The 20077-nt window shown below is 44.6% G+C and overlaps 1 protein-coding gene across 3 annotated transcripts in view; it reads left to right on the top strand.

The window, feature by feature from the left end:
• Window positions 1-20077, top strand: part of LOC149307759 (ephrin type-B receptor 2) — a 102666-nt gene that overhangs the window by 13113 nt on the left and 69476 nt on the right. For all 3 annotated transcript variants that reach the window (XM_089534394.1, XM_089534393.1, XM_089534392.1), the window contains exon 2: window positions 14643-14707. In XM_089534394.1, coding sequence (XP_089390520.1) covers window positions 14643-14707 — 65 coding nt within the window. The remainder of the gene's footprint in view (window positions 1-14642; window positions 14708-20077) is intronic.

Raw genomic sequence — 20077 nt, 5'->3', positions numbered from 1 at the left:
CGTCCGAAAGTGTTTGGGGAAATCATTCTGCTCAGAAATACACATGGGTCTCCTGCACAAAAAAACCCCACCAGCTTCCAGATAGCCATGTGCTTTTTGTGTGAGCAAGATGGCAGCTTTTGTGCTGGAGATGACAAAGATCCCTGAAAACAGTGCTTCAGGGAAGGGGAGGGTGCAAAATATAATAATAATAATAATAATAATAATAATAATAATAATAATAATTATTATTATTATTATTATTTATATTTCCCGTCTTTCCCTGTGGATCAAGGCGGGATTACAACATATATATATATATTTATATATACATACACACACACATACATACAGTGGGCCCTTGCCTTACACGGGGGATCCGTTCCTCATTTGAATGAGGCTTGCGCGTGGCAGCACGGCAGCACGGGAGCATGCGGGGCGCCATGGGCGCACGCCCCATTCATTTGAATGGGACGCACTGCCCCTTGCGCCCCATGCACTCCCTGCGGCTTGAGCGTGTACGCTCAAGTTCACATAAAGCATGCCCGCGTATAACGCAGGCACACTGTGTGTGTGTGTGTGTGTGTGTGTGTGTGTGTGTGTATGGCTCACAATAATGCATGATTTTAACAATCCCAAACATATTTCTGTGCATCACAATTTCCTAAAACACTTTGACATGTGTGAATGCAGAGTACAAACTGCAAAAAATTCTTGCCATTCTTCCTAAGTGAAAACCAACTACTACTACTACTACTACTACTACTACTATTATTACCACTACTACTGCTTCTTTCTTCTTTCTTCTTCTTTACTACGGGTGGAGTAACCCTTGTACAAAATGCATGGGACCAGAAGTGTTTCATATTTTGGATCGTTTCAGATTTGGGAATATTGATATTTGCATGTACATAATGAGCTATAAGAAACTGAAGATCTGTGAAATGTCAGGAGGCACCAATTCCTGCCATTTCACAGATCCTTGTGTCTCTATCCAGCAGCATTGCTCCCAGTCTTGCAAATATACTACAGGTATGTACCGCACTACTTATCTTGTAGCTCATAAAGTTTTGGATTTTGGAGTACTTCAGATTTCAGTATCTGGATAAGGGATACTAGAGGTGAGATTTTTAGATACTGGAAACTGATACTCCAAGTTCGGAAAGTTTCTACGTTTCCATCCTCTACTGCAGGGGTAGGCAACCTATGGCCCGCAGGCCGGATGCGGCCCGGCGAGGCCTTGGGACCAGCCCCAGCCCGGTCCTGCCACCGATTGCTGCCAGGCCTTTGGGGGGCAATTGTCTATAGAAGCCTCAGAAACATGCATTTATATTAACATTTTTTAAAAAAATCAGCAGATTTTTTTGCGTGTCCTCCATTATTTTTAAAAAAGTGTCTTCCATTTGAAAATTTTGTCCTACATTTGTCCTGGTTTATTTATATATTTAAATTTTTTTAAAAAATATTTAATTATTTATTTTTTGGCTTCGGCCCCCCAGTTGTCTGAGGGACAGCAACCCGGCCCCTGGCTCAAAAAGGTTGCCTACCCCTGCTCTACTGCTTTAGCTGTACTTGAACGTGTGTTGTATTGACTTCAAGAATATGCATTCTTGGAATATGTTCCGTTTGCATTGATATATATGCCTAGCCCACAGTTATGCTCTATATCATTCCTTTCTCTCTTTGTAATTATACTTTGAAAATCCAATAATTTTTTTAAAGGGATGGGGATGTCATGCGGTCTGTGGCCAGTAGTGCTTAGGTTAGCACATAGGCTGGGGGGAAATAAAGAACATTGGCTTCAGAGTACTCACTGTAGTTACCCCTTCTGCACCTCTCAAGACTTGTTTGCATACCATGCCGCAGAAATACAAAGATCCATCGGGCTTGTTGTGGCATGTTTCAGCCGGATTGGCTAAAAGTGCACACAGTTGAGAAAATAACTCAACTTGCTTTAGCCAATAAGGAAAAGTGTGGAAATGTAATTTCCACTGATTCGTAGAAGAGGGCTTCTTAAGCGATCTGGTGGGACTGACCAATAGGTTGACTTTCCAATATGTGGCGATTGGTATCATATTTGTGGCATATTATTAACATATCAGCAAATGCTAATAATGCTAATGATTAATTTTATTAATCTACAAATGTTCGCTATAATTCAGTGTGGGACTGACATCTATGGTTGCACCCTATTATTTGTGGTTGTGTGCCTTCAAGTCGTTTCCGACTTATGGTGACCCAAAGTTGCACCTATCAAAGGGTTTTCTCAGCAAGATTTGCCATTGTCTTCCTCCAAGGCTGAGAGAGTGTGACTTGCCCAAGGTCACACTGTGGGTTTCATGACCGAGTTGGGATTCGAACCCTGGTCTCTAGAGTTGTAGTCCAATGCTCAAACTATGCCATGCTGGCTCCCTACACTGTAGAAATAATGCAGTCTGACTCCAGTTTAACTGCCATGGCTCCACCCCATAAATCCTGGGATTTACTTTTTGGTGATGCTCCAGCACCCTTTGGCAGAGAAAACTAAAGACCTTATAAAACTGCAGATCTTATAGAAAGGAGCTACAGCGTGTAAAGTGGTGTCAAACTGCATTGTTTCTACAGTGTAGATGCACCCTAGGTCTGCAGTAAGTAGACTTGAGAGCAGCTTTGCAACATGTTTGGCAAGGAGCTGCCATGACACTTCTATGTCGAGAAGCCAGCAAAGTGATTGTGGCGCATTGGAACTGATGCACATCAGGCACTTTCAATGCTTGTCAGCCATTGGACTGTAAACATCCATTGGTAGAGCCTGCTGGTGCTTGCTGGCACCCTGATACACATCTCCACAATTCACTCGGAATAGCTATGTAGCAATTCTTCTACATAGCTAAGTATGTATAAAGTAACTCAGTGTAGGTCCAATGTAGGAGAGGAGCCAATGGACTATGATTCTGGAGACCAAGGATCAAATCCCCGCTCTGCCATGGAAACTTACTGGCTCACCTTGGACACTCTCAGTTTCAGAGGATGGTAATGACAAACCCCCTCTGAATAAATGTGCCAAGAAATCCCCAGGATAGGTTTGCTGTGTCGTCACCATTAGTCAGAAACCACTTGAAAGCATGCAACAATAACAAAGACTGGTATACAATGGCAGCCATAGCTTCCTGGAAACTAGTCATGGACCAGCAGGGCAGTGACTCATGGGCCAGCGCTGGTCTATGGACCACCATTTTGAGTAGCACTGGCCTAGACTATGGAACATTTGTATGGATTAATGCATACAGGTTTCCATGATGTTTGTTCATCCTAAGTTAAGGATTTGGGGAATTGTAGGATTTTGTTATTGTCCATGTGTGTCTTTAAAGCACTTTTCCATGTTGTGGGGTGAGGATCGGTGGCAGCAAGGTCTAGTTTTAGCAGAGAAGCAGGAAATAGAAGCTCTGTAGGAATCCAAAACTGAGCCACCATTGAAGGAGTTTCACTCTGTAAGAAGAAGTTGGGACAAGACTCGAACGTTTCCTTGGAAAGACTTCCTTGAAAAGACTTTTAACGTTTACTTAGTGGGGTCCTGTGAAGCAACTGGCCCTAAAAACTGCAAACAAAGCTTCTGCAAACTTTCCTCAATGACTGCGTGCCGATAGAGATGGTGGATGAGGAGGGATTTAAAGTACTTCTGCTTGGCAAACTCTCCCCCCAGAGAAAGAAGTAGAAACTAGACCCAGGGCCTCCTCCATTCCTGCTTTCCTTTGTTATTTGAGATGTCCAGATTACCTGTCCCAAGGTTGGGAGGAGGATGGCATTTTCCATTGCGACTCTTCAGAAGAGTTTCAAAGGTGATCAAAGAGTGGAGGGGAAAAATAGGGACACGTTGAAGTATGTAAGCTTTCTATAAGATGGAGAAAACAGAAGTCCTCCCACTCATGAGACTGGAGTCCTGGTATCACCCGGTGAAACTGGTGGGCAACAGGTTTCAGAGAGACAAAAGGAAAACCCTTCTTTCGACTGTATGTGATTCATTCATGGAATTTGCTGCCACAAGCGGCGGTGATCATCCGTGGCTTAAATGGCTTTTCAAAGAGGGATTGGACTAACTCCGGGAGAACAAGAGGTCTAGCAGCGGTGTATGAATCACGACACGTTTGTCAAGGTTCAGAGGGACATTGCTGCTGGATCTTACTTTTCTGGTTGGCGTTGAAACGTTTTCACCATACTTTCCAGTTGTTAAAAACTGCAAAGTGAATTAACAACAACAACAACAACAATAATATGCCTCACAAAGCTACAGAACTACACATTGCACAATTCTGTAGCATGGAGCAATGGCAGTTAAAGTGGTTTTGAATTACATTGTTTCTACAAGGTAGATGTACCCTCAATTGCTGTGAATCTCATTGATTCGCTGTTAACATAGTGGCCAACCAGTTGCCCATGGGAAGCCCACCAACAAGATATGAGTCCAAAATGCAGCAACCGTGACCATCTCCCTTCTCTTGTGGTCCCTGCAAACATTGGTGCCAAATCACGCTGCAGGTATGAACTGCGGCAATGGCCGGTTTGCAGAGAGCGCATGGGAAGGCAGCTACCCATCATTTGCCAAAACCCCCCAACAGGTAAGGGGTGAGGATTCGGCTGGAATTCAGGGCCAGAACAATCCAGAGATTGCTTGAAGTGTTCTAGCAAATGTAGATGGGCCCAAAGGCCCTGTACAGAAGGCCAAAATAAAGCTGCGTCAGGTCACTTTGGAGGTATGCTGTTTAAATGATGCATGCATTCTAAGAGTCCGGAAGCCATGCCAAAGCAATGCTCCAGTCCTAAGTGACCTGAAGCAGCTTTATTTTGGCCTTCTGTACATGCCCTTAGTGAAGTACTTTGTGTCTGTGCATGTCCAAAGGAGAGCGACTAAAATGGTGAAGGGTCTGGAAGCCATGCCCTATGAGGAACGACTAAGGGAGCTGGGGATGTTCAGCCTGGAGAAGAGAAGGTTAAGAGGTGATATGATAGCCCTGTTTAAATATTTGAAGGGATGCCATATTGAGGAGGGAGCAAGCTTGTTTTCTGCTGCTCCAGAGAATAGGACTCAGAACAATGGATGCAAGCTACAGGAAAAGAGATTCCACCTCAACATTAGGAAGAACTTCCTAACATTAAGGGCTGTCCGACAGTGGAACACACTCCTTCCTCGGAGTGTAGTGGAATCTCTCTCCTTGGAGGTCTTTAAACAGAGGCTGGATGGCCATCTGTCAATGGGGATGCTTTGATTTGGATTTCCTGCATGGCAGAATGGAGTTGGACTGGATGGCCCTTGGGGTCTCTTCCAACTCTAGGATTCTATGATTCATATAGCTTCCCTTTCCAACTGTGCAAGCAGAGAAACTTTCCTTCCCATCTAATCTGACTTTCCTGTGGCTTCGCTTGTGTCCTCTTCTGAGTGTGAACATGGCTGTTTGTGTCTGGAATATTTGTTGTCCCAGCAGGAGGTGGTGGCAATGGGAAAAGGTTTCTGCTAGGATCATGCTTTTCTCTCTTGTTCAGAGCATTTGGGCAGAGAGGAATCTGATGCCTGTTCTGCCGAGGAGCTACAAGCTCCATATTCATCACAAACATGGCTGAAAAAACAAGGATTCCATGTTTTTAAGGACAAGTTTAACATTCAGCACTCTAGGCATGGGTGAACCAATCCATCCGTTGTGATTTCTCTCTCATTCAAAGAATAATAATAACGCAATTGCTGGACTATAAAGCATTTTGCAAATTCACTCCAAAACAAGCTGAAATAAAATCCCCACTCATCCCTGTTTCACGCCCTCCAAATTTTTGCAACTGGAAATGGGGACGCATGTGTCCAAATGATATCAGAGCATGGTGCAATGGGTAAAAGCTATTCATGAGGAAGAGCCTGCATGCTGCAGCAGTTTGCTTTTGCCTGAGCCTACTGAGAAGGGCATTATTATTATTATTATTATTGTCATTATTTCTAGCCCGCCTCTTCCTTTGGATCAAGATGGGTTACAATACAAGATAAATGGAGCCCTGGTGGCGCAGTGGTTAAATGCCTGTACTGCAGCCATTCACTCAAAACCACAAGGTTGTGAGTTCAAGACCAGCAAAAGGGCCCAAGCTTGACTCAGGCTTGCATCCTTCCAAGGAGGGAGCTAAAATGAGTACCCAGACTGTTGGGGGCAAATTAGCTTACTTGCTAATTAGCTTACTTGCTGTTCACCGCTATGATCTTTGGAATAGCGGTATATAAATAAAACAAATTAAAAATAGAATACAAGATTGCAAAGGACTCTATTCCCATCACTCTGAGCTCTTCTGTTGGTCCACAAAGCACAGAGGAATGGACTTTCCAATGAACTTCACTTTTCCTTTTGCGATGCTGGGCCAGTCAGATCGCCGGCCTTAACTTCTCGCACAGATGTCTCCCAAACTGCTGCGACTGCTGACTTTGAGGAATGAGAGCAAAGCAGTTTGTATCAAGGAAATCTGTGCCTCTTCTCAGGAGCCCAGAACAGTGAGCTTTGCCTGCAAGCGCTCTGTGAAGTTGTTCTTCTCAAGCCTGACTTCGCCCGCAAAGGAGGCAACCTGATCTTTTCCTGCTCCGGCTTTGACAATAGACAGAGATGCAAAAAATAGGACAGGGCGAAAGAGACCGGGGCTCATGGGTTACGGAGGCAGGTTGGAGGTGGCCAGCTCTTCCCAGACTATGGGACATTGGGAGGTATGCAAATGGAGAACCTAAACTGGAATACTGCCACCTGAATAAAGTAGCTGAGCAGTTTTCCCTCTTCTTTCCCCACCTTTAAACAAGCTCAAGCCAAAACAGACAGTGGCTATAGGTCGAATTAAAAACCTTTCTGCCATCCATTCTTGGGATATATATAAATATAGGGGGTTGGACTGGATGGCCCTTGTGGTTTCTTCCAACGCTACGATTCTATGATTCTGTATACATACAGAGAGAAATACACTTGTCCTTCCACATTTGCAGCTTTGACTTTTGCAGATTTGATTACCATATATACTTGACTATAGGTTGACCTCATATATAAGTCGAGGGCAAGTTTGGGGGCAAAATAATGGATTTTGATACGACCTGCGGATAAGTTGAGGGTAAAACTTAGGGGCATGTCACAAAGGATGTAAAGGATGATGCAAAGGAGAATGGCACCAAATACATTCTGGCAGGCATAACTGTTTGTGCTCATCCTAAAGACTGGATGGTTGAGAGAGTAGAGGGGATCCATGCTTCTTTTTGGTGCTCCTAGGATGGACTAAGCTCCTACCTTTTAGCACTCTATACAGAGAATGGGGATGACTCCTTTTATACATACATACATACATACATATAAGTATTAAAGTACAGTACTTACACTGACTCATGGATAAGTCGACCCAGGTTTTTTGTTCAATTTTTTGACTAAAATTTCTAGACTTATACATTAGTATATACAGTATTCTCTCCTTAGGAATCTCTAAGTCCTCCAGAGAAATTCTGCTAGAAGTTGGCCATACGGTTGCACTGGAGGACTTAAAGATTCCCAGATAAAACACTTCTCTAGGCATTTGTAGGTCCTGAAACATGTTTCTATGGTCAAATTCTGGCAGGTGTTGACCACAGGGTTCTGGTGGAGGACCTAGAAATTCTTAGCGGTGTTCTCCCAGGTTAAAAATGTACTGTTTATTTATTTGCCCCAACCCCAGTGAATGTGGAGGAAGAAGTGAACTTTGCCTCCCCTCCAAAACTAGACATGATCCTCAACCAAATGGCTGTCCACTTCTATCCTGAAGACATAGTATCAGGGTAAGCTTCCCTCTCCTCCTTGGCCCTGGTGATACTGTGCCTTCAAGACAAGGCTAGACGAGATCCTAAGATGTAAAGGTATACAACGGAGCACTAAAGTCAGAATCCTTCAAGCCGTAGTATCCCCCATCACCATCTATGGATGCAAGAGTGAAGAAAGCGGATAAGGAGAAGATCGATTCATTTGAGATGTGGTGCTGGAGGAGAGTGCTGAGGATACCATGGGTGGCCAAGAAGACAAACAAATGTCTTGAACTTTTCCTGGAAGCTAAGATGATTAAACTAAGGTTGTCGCACTTTTCCCACATCATGAGAAGACAGGACTTATTAGAAAAAAACAATAATGCTAGGAAAGGTGGAAGGAAGTAGAAGAAGAGGAAGACCACGTGCTGAATGGATAGGCTTTATTAGGGAAGTCATGGATATGACATTAAAGGACCTAAGCAGAAGAGTAGAGGATAGAGGGTCTTGGAGATGTCTTATCTACTGGGTTGCCATGAGTCGGGATTGACTTGAGTCGGGTCAGTCACCATGAGTCAGGACTGACTTGTTAACAACAAAGGCAGCCATAGAGATCCAAGGGTGACTCCCAATTTTGAAAGAAAACAGGGTGAATAGTGTGCTTCTGCATATGTTTCCAGGTGAAGCTCTTGGATAGAACAGTTGGCACTAGCAGTACCATCCTAAAGGCAGCTTTGTGATCACCTGCAAAGAAGCCAAGATCCCAATAAGGAGACCACTGACGCAGGTGATGATGTGGTCCTCCCACCTTTCTGGTCCTCCTGCTTTCCCTTCTCCCTTCCTAAATCAGGGTTGTGCATAACACATTGCACAGTCACTTCAAAGCAAGATCAATTAGCGGCTGCTGCTTGCGGAGCAGACTTTGTTGTAACCTTCCATCTGTTCTTGCTTGAATATTTGATAGGACTCTGACATGCCGGAGCCTAGAAAGAACCATCAGGGGAAGAAAGCTTGGCTCCAGGCGCCGAGAAGGAGGAAGAGAACAAGTGGGATAAGAAATCAAAGCTGCATGCAGGGAATCTTTGTCGTTCAATAACAGCCGCACGTTTCTACAGAGGCTGAGGCAAGGCACACTTCACCCTGTTTGGCTTTTGCTTCGTTTTTGTATTGCAAATGATTTTGAGGCAGTTTTTGAATTATTGTATGATGTTGCCCTTTTTATTTCTCAGTTTGGTTTAAATTCTATGAGCACTCAAGCACACGAATTGTGGTAACCTGAGACTTTATCACACCAGGATGCTAAGATGACACAATTGTGTTAGTGGAGGAAATGCAGACGTGCCAGTTTGGGGACAGTCGTTTCCGCACAGCTCTTTCAAAGTGCCATGGTGCTGCTCTAGTCCAGGGCTCTGCCTTTTGCATGCCAGTCTTCATAACCCCGTTTTCCTGTCCTATGCCCTTTCCAGCATGCCTTTCTATCTGTATTCTTTTTATATATATTTTTTCAACTGTGCAGTCATAGCAATTAATAACTAAAAAGAAAAGAAAAACAGCCTGCTTGGGAATAGCAAAGGATAGATGTGGTATGATCACACCACTTGCACCACTGTACTGCCTGCATATCAGAACTGTAGCAGGAGGAACCTATCACACATGCATCAATAGTGGAAGAGAAACATGATAGGGAGCCATTGATGGGTTTTGCCCATCAATGAAAAAGAGTGCTTCGGGAACAGATGGAATAGGAAGCAGTTACAAGAGACACACCATTGTGTGATAGGATATGGCCACAAGCGTTGCCCATTCTGGGCAGCATCATATAATAAAGTCTTTGGACTTTTTCACACAGGAGGGATGGATCACCATGCTGAAAGAAGGAGAAATTGGGGCCAATGTGAAAATGCACTAAATTATGCACTAGCTCATCACACGCAATGCAGAACACAACATCCATCCGAAAGAGAAAGCAGTTCCAATGCGAATTGATTAATCAGATCTGTATGTACCCATCGGCTTCTTCCTTGCGAATTAGCTTTTTTGCACATGCGCAGGGAGGATAGGATCATGTCTAGGACAAGGAGATGGAAATAAGGAGGAGGCAGCATGCATGCTTCAGCTCCACGTTTTTACTTTCTTCCTCCTTCTCTAATGCCTCTCATAAACGGCCGCTTTCCTCTTGGCAGCCAGGGGTAGGAAGGAAAATCGCAACAAAGGATCATGGGGATTGTAGTTTGTTTGTAACAGGGGCAATCCCATGGCCGAACTGGAGTAGCAGTTCATACCAGCGCAAGTTCGAATTGACTGCGAATTCGGAATGGAAAAGGATTTACAAATTCGATAGTTTTCCGAATGCAGCTATTTTGGGGATGACTCCTGATTGCGTTCGGATAGCCTTTCGGTTTCCTCCGACGTCGTTTGATATTCTCTTTTGAAATAACGTGAAACCCCATGGATGACCCCAGATTGGCATTCGGATAACCTTCCAATTTTCATCATGTGAAAAAGTCCCCTGATGTCTCCAATGTTCTTGTCCTGTTATTGTGACGCTCCAGATTTCTTCGTTCCAGTTTCCAGGGCTCCTAGTAATGTCCCATGGTCTTAAATTCGGGAACATAAAACTAACCCCACCACCCCTGTGTGGCTACGGGTCTCTTGACAGGGATATAATTCATCACCAATGTTCTTCTTGAAGGAAATAACAAGTAATTCCTGATAGACAGACTCAGTCAAGGAAGTCATGACTGAGTCTGCAAGTCCTGCGCAAGGCAATTGATGATAGGCTGGCTTGGAGGTCTCTCATTTATAGGGATGCCATAAGTCGAAGTTGGCTTGATGGCACTTAACAACAACAACTCATCCAGCCTGTGACATGCATTCAGATGTAATATTTGAAAGAAATCCAGAGGGGCTTTAAAAACACATGCATGTCCAACTTAAATCATGCTGATAAATGTTAAGGGTGCAGTGATAAGTAACAGCTACAAATTTAATACCTTTATATCTAGCTTCTCCCTCTGCCCCCACTGCTGAAACTCATATATTCTGACAACACTGGTAATTGGGATGATGGTTTTTTTCCAGGGTAGGCTGTATTGATTTCATTGTCCAAAGGAGGAGAAATGAATGGAGGGCAGGAGGTCATTATAGTGGTTCGTACATCTTCTCTTCTGCAACATTTCGTGCTGCCGCCTTTGCTTCAGCTCCGTTGGCTTTCTTTTCCAAAGGTCCATCTCCCTTTTAGACTGCAACTCTTTAGCTACTTTGGGCCCAGGTGATCTCATAGTGCTACAACTATGTAGTGCGGGTACACCATGTGCCTACTTTGTCTTGTTACAGATGGCAGTTTTTGCATTTGATCAAAAACGCACAAGTAGATGGATGATTAAAAACATGATAATTTAAGTGTCCTGCTGACTTAGACAGAAGGTATTTCTTATTCTGTCATATGTACACACACTGACTGCCACTTTTGCTCGCACTCCCATCATGTGTCCAAATGCACGCTGTCATCCGCGGTAGAGACGAAAGTGTGTTACTTTTCCGGCCCACTTCTCCCCATGTTTTGGGAAGCCACCCAAGTGGAGCTGGCAACCATAATCTGGTTTTTGCAGCCTGTCGGTAATAAAAGACAGGAAGAAAGGAGAAAGGAACCGAACAACAACTCTGGAGCACTTAGCAGTTGGGGACGTACAAAAAGGCCAAGAGAAAATATGATGGTAAGCGAGAGGGAAAGACCTGCCTTGCTCTGGGTTACCCAAAGGGGTTTGAACCTTAACCAGCTCCTAACCATAAGGTCTCCCCGTCTCCTGTGGAGTATTTTTGGCCATAGGTGCATAATTCCCTGAAGAACGCAAGAGACCCATGAGTGGCGTTCCCATTAATGGACTGGAAGACCTGCAAGCTCTTTGTCCAGGCTTGTCCCAGTATTAAGCAGAGTAATTGCTTGGGAAAAACAGGTGCTTTGGAAAAAGCAGATGCTTGGGAAAAACAGAGGATGGTGACAGAATGTTGGAAGGTAGAAAAAGGAGTTATTATGTAGCCTACCTGGAATCCTGTGTCCAATTCTGGGCACCGCAAGTCAAGAGGGATATTGACAAGCTGGAACATGTCCAGAAGAGGGCAACCAAAATGGTGAAAGATCTGGAAACCACCAAACCCTATGCGGAGCAGCTAAGGGAGGTGGGTATGTTTAGGATAGAGAAGAGAAGGTTAGAAGGGTTATGATCACCATCATTAATATGAAGGGATGTCACATTGATGGAGCAAGCTTGTTCTCTGCTGCTCCAAAGACTAGGTCCTGGAGCAATGGATTCCGTACAGGAAAAGAGATTCCACCTAGGAACAACTTCCTAGTGGTAAGAGTTGTTTGATAGTATAATACATGTCTCAGAGTGTAGTGGTGTCTCCTTTTTTGGAGGTTATAAAACAGGGGGGATGCCACAAATATGGAGGGATGAGGGTATAAAGGTAAATCCGTGCCTCTTAGCCATGCTCAGAACGGAGGGCATTCTGGATTTCCTCTGGGCAGAAGGTGGAAGTGTAGGGCATTTCCTGGAGAAAAGGAGGATGCCTGGTCATCCTGCCTCCACCTTGTGTGGCCCTTGCCTTGCTCCCCGCACCTCAGGCCTTGGCGTCGGGAGGTGTGGCAGGTCGTGTGCCGTGGAGGCTTTGCTGTCGGAAGGACCATCCTTTGCACCGGAGATATTGGGAGACCTCCTCCCTCTCCGCTCCTGCGAAAGAAAGAAAGAAAGAAAGAAAGAAAGAAAGAAAGAAAGAAAGAAAGGAGGCAAGGAATGAAAAGAAAGAAGCCTTTAATTATCTGGGCAATTAATTCCACTCAGTATAACTCATTGGGAGGGGGGCAGCCCCATGTCAATGGGGACGCTTATTTAATGAGGTAATGATGGCAAAGGGGGAGCAAGCCCCAGTGAATTCCCTCGACGGAGAGGAGGGAGGATGAATCCACCTGAATGAGGCCAAAGAGAGAAGGCATGGGAGGTGGGGAGGGATCCCCCCCCCCAACTTTATAGAGGCACAAAAGCACTCCAAATTCCTTATCCACCGCAGCTTCCTTCTCCAGCCCCATGTCTGGGAATGTTGCCCATAACAACTCAGTCTTGAGAGACTTTTTGGCAATGGCTCTCCACCTGGGGGGTTTGGTTTTGGCCAATCCTCCCCTCGCCTCTTGCCGCCCTGCTCTTGGAGACTTGGACTGGCCCTGGTCCCTCTAGGGCAGGATGGGACTCAGCGTTGGCATCTCCTCCATCCTGGAGGGGTGCCAACTTGGGCGCAGACATGGAAAGAAAGGCCTGGCGGTGTGGGAAGGACAGTCCGGCTCCTGGGCCATGGGGAAGTGGCACGGCTCCTGCTGGGAAGACAGCCAGGCTTGCATCTGCCCTGTTCCCATCACCGGCAGATTTATTGTGAATGCCAGGCGCAGTGTGCGGATCTACTGATAAACGCATGGGCCACGGGAGCATAGAAAGAGTCGGCCCTCCAAGCGTCGGCTCACCAGCCTGCCAGGGAAGGGCAAGGCGGTCAAGTACCTTCTCCTGGCAGAGACACCCTCCTTGCTCTTCACTGTTACTGGAGGAAGTTGGGGTGCAAAGAAGGGGCAGCTTTGGATGCCCTGACAATGCCAAACAATAGTCCCTGGCTAGTTATTCCAGATCTGGTGGTAGGCGTTCCTCTGCAAACTAAGATGTGCCAAGGGAGAAGCCTTTGTTGCCAGTCAGTGGGCTTGGTCTTCCAGCTGAATGCCTTTATTTTATTTATTTCTTGGTGTGAAATAAAATAAAGATGCTATCCATGCATCTGAGGAGGTCGACCAAGTCTACCCAAACTTATGCCACAACTTCTTTGGCACAGTTAGTCTCAAAGGTGCTACAAGATCCCTTTGCGTACTGATATTCCAGATGAACATGGCTATTGTCTCTGCATTTGGAGTCCCCACGTTTTCTCTCTGTGCGCTGGCGACATTTCATAGCATCATAGCAGTAGGGATGGGTGGATTAGCAGTATTAGATCTATTTCTGTGCATTTGTTCTGTGCGGTTTCTGCACTGATGTGCAATTTTTCAAAAAATTCCTGCGGAAAGTGGCAATAATGATATACTTTCGCCCAGAGTTAGGAAGGATTACTATTTTGCTTTTCAGATCCGCAACTCTCCATGCTGGCTTAGGGACTCTAAACGTTGCAGTCCAAAAAACAGGATGTTTCCAAGCTCTGCCTTTAAATATTAGTTCTTGTTGTGTGCCTTCAAGTCAGTTTTGACTTATGGCATCCCTATGGCGAACCTATCATGGGTTTTCTTGGCAAGATTGGTTCAGAGGGGAGGTTGCCTTTGCCGACATCTGAGGCTGAGAGTGTGTGGCTTGCTATGTGCTCTCTCGAAAACACGCTTCTAAAAGGATTTTTCTCAAAACACACTTGTTAACATTCATTTTGATATTTGTTTTGGTATTGCCAAAAACGACATTGCAAAATTCAAGAAATGCAAAAGCCAGTGGGTGACTGGCTTCTGAAAGGGATTTATTTTGTCCACATTTCCATTCAAACCGCTACAGTGGTTTGTTTTTGCCTGAGCCTCCTGGGAAAGGCAAGACTCTCCTCTCCTCTCTGTTAACTGAATGCAAACTACTTTTGTACCTTGAATTCTTGTTTGCAGCAATTGAGGTAAAGAGGGAAAGGGAGAGGAGGAGAGAGAAACTGGGACATTTTTAAAGCAGCTGAGAAAATGGGACAGCAGAGGGTTAATGGGGACTGCCTTTGCCAAATCGGTGCACTTGGAGGGTATGCAGCTCACTTAGTTCTCCTATCAAATGGTTAAAGTCAGAAAACAAAATGGCTTGGACCAAAGCCCAGAAGAGGTCTCTAATGTCTGTTTCTTTGTTTTGTTTCCATTCTCTTGCAGAAACGCTGATGGACTCCACCACTGCGACAGCAGAACTAGGTTGGACGGTGCATCCGCCATCGGGGGTGAGTTTGTGCATGGTGAGGCAGAGGCGCCAGGGAGGCTTTAAAAGCGGTTATAAAATGTATAGCACCAACCAAAAGAAGGAGCAACTTTAGAGTAGCTTCAAATGGTCTTAGGACAGTGATGGTGAACCTTTTCGAGGCCGAGTGCCCAAACTGCAACCCAAAACCCACTTATTTATTGCAAAGTGCCATGTCCCTCTGGCTTTCTAGTAACAAACTCTGGCAAACTCTGTGCTGGGACGATGGTACATGTGCCCACAGAGAGAGCTCTGAGTGCCACCTCTGGCATGCATGCCATAAGTTCGCCATCACTGTCTTAGGATGTACTGATGGCCATAGTCAAGACACACTGCCTCAGAGACCCTGAGCATTTGTAGGCCAAAAAGAGAACTTTCCTAAGCCCTTACGCTGATGCTACACTGCAGAATTAATGCAGATTGGCACCACTTTAACTGCGGTGGCTCCATTTTATGGAATCCTGGGATTAGTAGTTTCTTGGGGCACCAGAGCTCACTGACAGAGAAGGCAATATACTTTTTAAAAACTTATAAATCCTAGAATTCCATAGCATCAAGACCAAGCCCACTAAGCTTTCGTACACTTGGACCCTTATCACACGGAAGGGTTTAAGTTGCCAAAACGTTGCCAAATTGTTCCAGAAGCATAAAGGTGGGATCGTCTGTCACACTTCTAAAATGTAATTGAGGCTTCCCACTTTCCTTCCGTCGATGAAGCATTCGCGGGGAAGTCATTTTGAATAATGGGATATCCATTTTGAATAGCGGGAAGCCTCAATGACGTTTTAGAAGCGCGACGGATGATCTCACCTTCGCGCTTCTGAGACAGTTTGGCAACGTTTTGGCAACCTAAGTCCCTCCGTGTGATAAGGTCCTTGGTCTGTTTTTTCAGACGCATGGAGACGGCACTATTATTGTAAGCTACCTTGAATCCCATAAGGGTCCACTATACTGGTCAGAAGAAGGCACAATAAACCTCCTTTGAATGTCTTCTACCATGAAAACCCTACCATGAGACAATACAGGAGATCAAACCTGAGAACTTTTGTATATATTGTATTTGTGGCAACCCTTGTAAGCAATGGAGGAACAGATGGAGATACTTTATCAATAAGGGAAGTTATCTATGGCCCGAAACAAATGGGCCAAAAATGATGTGCCGCTGCCGATATTAGGGTTCCGGAACGCGCAGCATCTGCACACTCCAGAACCCTAACATGTATGAACGGTGCCATCTTTACATGGCACCATTTATCATGTGCATGATGCAAGTGTGGCGCTGCTGGGTTACGCACTTGCATCTTGGAAGTTGTTCGCGCACACCAAAAAGAACCCATTTTTCCGGTTTCTTTTTGGTTTGGAGGGATGCTGCTGGGGTGTCCCTCCGGCTGCATCTGGTCCGGCCTTTTTCACAGGTATGTACCGGGCCTATCTCATTCAAAATAGTCTACTTTGACTGGGAGAGTCTCTCTAGGGTTTCAGAGAGAAGCCTTCTCTTGTATCTGGACCTGGAGACATCAAAAACCGGACCTGGCATCTTCTGAATTCAAAGCAGGTGCAATACCAGTGAGCGATGGTCTCTCGCTTATTGACAAGGAGGAACAAAAGAGCGAGAAGGGGGGGAAAGAGAGAGAACGATTGAGAACAAGGGAGAGGTAATCTGAATATATGAATATATTACGGAGAGACGTCTAATGCCGCATGCTTTCACAAACAGCTTCCCAAAGCAATTTTGGAGCCCTCTGCTGAAAATGTATAGGGAGCGAGCAGCAATGCTCACAGCTCATTTGCGAACCGTATTGAGGATGCCTCTCAGTAGCTCTTTTTTTTCCTATTGAAACGCCGTAAACCCAGTATAATAATTCTGATAAGGCTGACGGTGCTAATGAATGCAATTAGTTGATTAATTAACTTCACGACAGATTAAAAATATGGCATTTTGTGGAGGTATATGGGTTTGTGTATGTGTGTGTCAGTGTGAAGACAGTGATGGCCATGCCATTGTCCAAAAGAAAGATCCTTCCTTCCTTCCTTCCTTCCTTCCTTCCTTCCTTCCTTCCTTCCTTCCTTCTTTTTAAAAGTATATTGGAGCGTGCACTTTGAGGGCATTTATATTATTATTATTATTATTATTAGTAGTAGTAGTAGTATAGCACCAAAGGCTTTACATAGCGCTTTGCAGCGTGTCCAGAGGAAGGCTACCAAAATGGTGGAAGGTCTGGAAACCATAAAATCCTATAAGGAGTGGCTTAGGGAGCCGGATGTGTTTAGCCTGGAGAAGAGAAGATTAAGATGTGACATGATGGCCCTGTTTAAGTATTTGAAGGGGTGTCATATTGAGGACGGACCAAGCTTTTTTTCTGCTGCTCTGGAGACTTTAAGGCATAGAACAATGGATTCAAACTACATGAACGATTGGCGCAAGGTAACCGCACATCTCCACTTGCCCTTAAAGTGGTAAAGTCTCCTCCTTTTGGAGGTTTTTAAGCAGAGGCTGGATGGTCATCTGTCGGGAGTGCTTTGGTTGTATATTTGTGCATGGAACGGAGTTGGAATTGTTGGCCCTTGAGGTCTCTTCCAACTCTTTGAGCATAGGTCAGATTGTGGATATTCCTTCCTCCTATTTTCACTCCTCTTCCTTCCGTGTCCAAGCCTTACAATATGTTTGGCGTATAAGTTGGATAAATAGGGTGATAAGATGCAGCCTTGTCTGACCCCTTTCCCAGTTGGGAACCATTCTGTTTCTCCGCGTTCTGTTCTGATAGAAGCCTCTTGTCACAAAACTACGGAATCAAAAATCCCATAGTAATCGAAGCATTGCATTTGAAGCGGTGTCAAAGCTGAATTATTTCTGCAGTGCAGATTTGGAGTAAGTATAATGTAAATATTATACTTTAACTCTTATTAAAAAGGAAACCATCCCTTGATGAAAGGCAAGAGTGAAGTCTATCCTAGAAGCACTGACCTCCCTCTTCTCTCTCTTCCATCCAGCATTTAGTGTGAGCAGAAACAGTTATGCTTCCCATCATTTTGTAGGGTCATTGTTATTGTTTTCCTTTGCTTCATCATTTAGGTCCTTTGTTGCATGCCCCTATGTTTTACCCTTGACTTATCCATGGGTCATATCAAAATCCATAATTTTGGCCCCAAAACTGCCCTCGACTTATACACGAGGTGGATTTATAGTCGAGTACATATGGAAGGTATCAAGTTTGCATTGCAGAACAACAAAAAAATGCAGATATCCAAAACTGGGAGAAATTGACAATGAACAGATTGGATCCAAAACTTTCATTCTAATCCCACTCAGTCACCCATTGAGTCTGAAAAGGCTGTGATCAAGAACGTGGATTTATATAGCAGGAAAGCAGCCACCCAGACATTTTAAATTAGTCGTGTGTATCTGCGTTGTAGTATAAGAGTATTGATGGAGTGCACATTTGGACCACCCAATCGCCGGCGTTCTCTTGGTGGTGTAAAAACATAAAATTCAAAACAATCAACAGGGATTAGACCAAAACCACAGAACATAACGGAGCCAGGAGCAAGAAAGGAAAACAGCGCAATGGGGAGAATCCAAAACGAACCCAAAGTGAAAGGGTGGGAATCTGAAAGCATTAGAGAGCTGTTTTTCACTTGCTTGGGAAGACATAAAGACTTCACCAAGGCATTGCAGAAATAATGCTGCTTTAACTGCTGTGGCTCAATGCTATGGAATTCTGGGAGTTGTAGTTTGGTGATATATTTAGAGCTCCGGTGCCACAACAAATAACAAATCCCAAGTTGGTGGTATTGTTAGGATTAGTAATTGCATCCCGAGAGCCAATGCGGTGCAGTTGAGCCGTGGAAAACCACTGGGTGACCTTAGGCAAGTCACACTGTCTCAGCCTCAGAGGAAGGCAAAGGCAGCCCTCTCCTTCTGAACAAATCTTGCCAAGAAAACTGGGAGTTTAAAAAACAAGAGTCTGCCCATCATGTCACTTTCTCCTTGCTCTTCCATCTCTCATCTAACAGATGTAACAAGTATTATCGGTTTCATGGGGCTTACAATGGGAAGATGAACGGTGGAAGTTGCAAGCCCCCCGTTTGTAATGTTTCCAAATTGTGGTTTAAAAGGGTGTGGCATCTCCTCAGCTTAATTCCGGCAAGACAGATATAGGCACTACATTGCAGGCAGAAGCCACCCCTAGCAATAGCGGTTGCTGCTTTGGGTGCCAATCCACTTTGATCACAGCTAGTTCTTTACCAGGCTCAGATTATCCCTTAGAAGATGATAAGAAGAAGCACAGGTTGATCCCAGTGGGACCTTTCACTGTCCAGCATGATCTGAAGGGACCCTTCCCACCTCGCTCACCATTTCTTTTTATCTGCCAAGATGCCTGTGGGCATCATTAGGCTCGGACCTCTTATTGTGCCCACTGGGGCTTTTTGTGCATAGCTCAGGTCTACTGCCGCTGGGCAACTCACCTGAGGACAAATGGCTCTAGGGAGCAAAGCATTTTCAAATGGGAAAGGTAAACCCTGGTAAGGTAGACTAATATTGCCTCTGGTGCCGCAAGGGGATACGGAGAGGAATTAGCCTTTTAGAGAGGCAGGCTTGGAAAAGGTATTCACCAGGGTTGGGAAGCCGTTCTGCTTTCACTAAGCAAATCTATTATTAAATGCACTCCACATTCCACCTTTGGGACTAAAATGACTCAGGAAGGTCCAATAACATAGAAAATTAGGGGGAATTTAATTTTTTTTTGGGGGGGGGGGATTTATTTATTTTTTGCAGAAGCTGGTGGTGTGGTGAAAATATTCCAGGGGTTAATGCGATGCCCTAGCCTTCCACAGTTGCCCACCCTGGCATAGCTTAAAGCAAAGTACAGCTAAAACACAATCTGAAACACAAGTGAAAGAACCATTATGTAAGTGCCAAGTTAAAACAGCGTTAAAATAGCAATACAATAACAGCACAGCTTGTTCCCATTGAAATACCCTCCTGCAGCAACCAGGTATAGGTGGAGTCTATCTTGTCTGAAATGCCAAAATCCAGCGTTGCTGAGACAGTGACAGCTTTGCTTTCTGATGGCACACAAACTTCATTTTGTGCACAAATGTATTAAAAATATTGTGTATAAAATTACCATCAGACCGTTTATATACGAAACGCAAATGAATTTCATGTTTAGACTTGAGTCACATCTCCAAGCTATCTCATGGCGTATATCCAAATATTCCAAACCTGAAAAATTATGAATCCCAAAACACTTCCGTTCCCAAGTATATTGGATAAGAGAGCCTCAACCTGTAATAGCCAAAATCCTTTTTCAATTGAAAGGTCTTTACCTGGCGGCAGAGAAAGAAAGCA

The sequence above is a fragment of the Sceloporus occidentalis genome, unplaced genomic scaffold, assembly GCF_023333645.1.
Source record: "Sceloporus occidentalis isolate IW3139 unplaced genomic scaffold, rSceOcc1.0.p SCAF_8, whole genome shotgun sequence".
NCBI lineage: Eukaryota > Metazoa > Chordata > Lepidosauria > Squamata > Phrynosomatidae > Sceloporus > Sceloporus occidentalis.
This window is presented reverse-complemented; position numbering and strand designations above follow the sequence as displayed.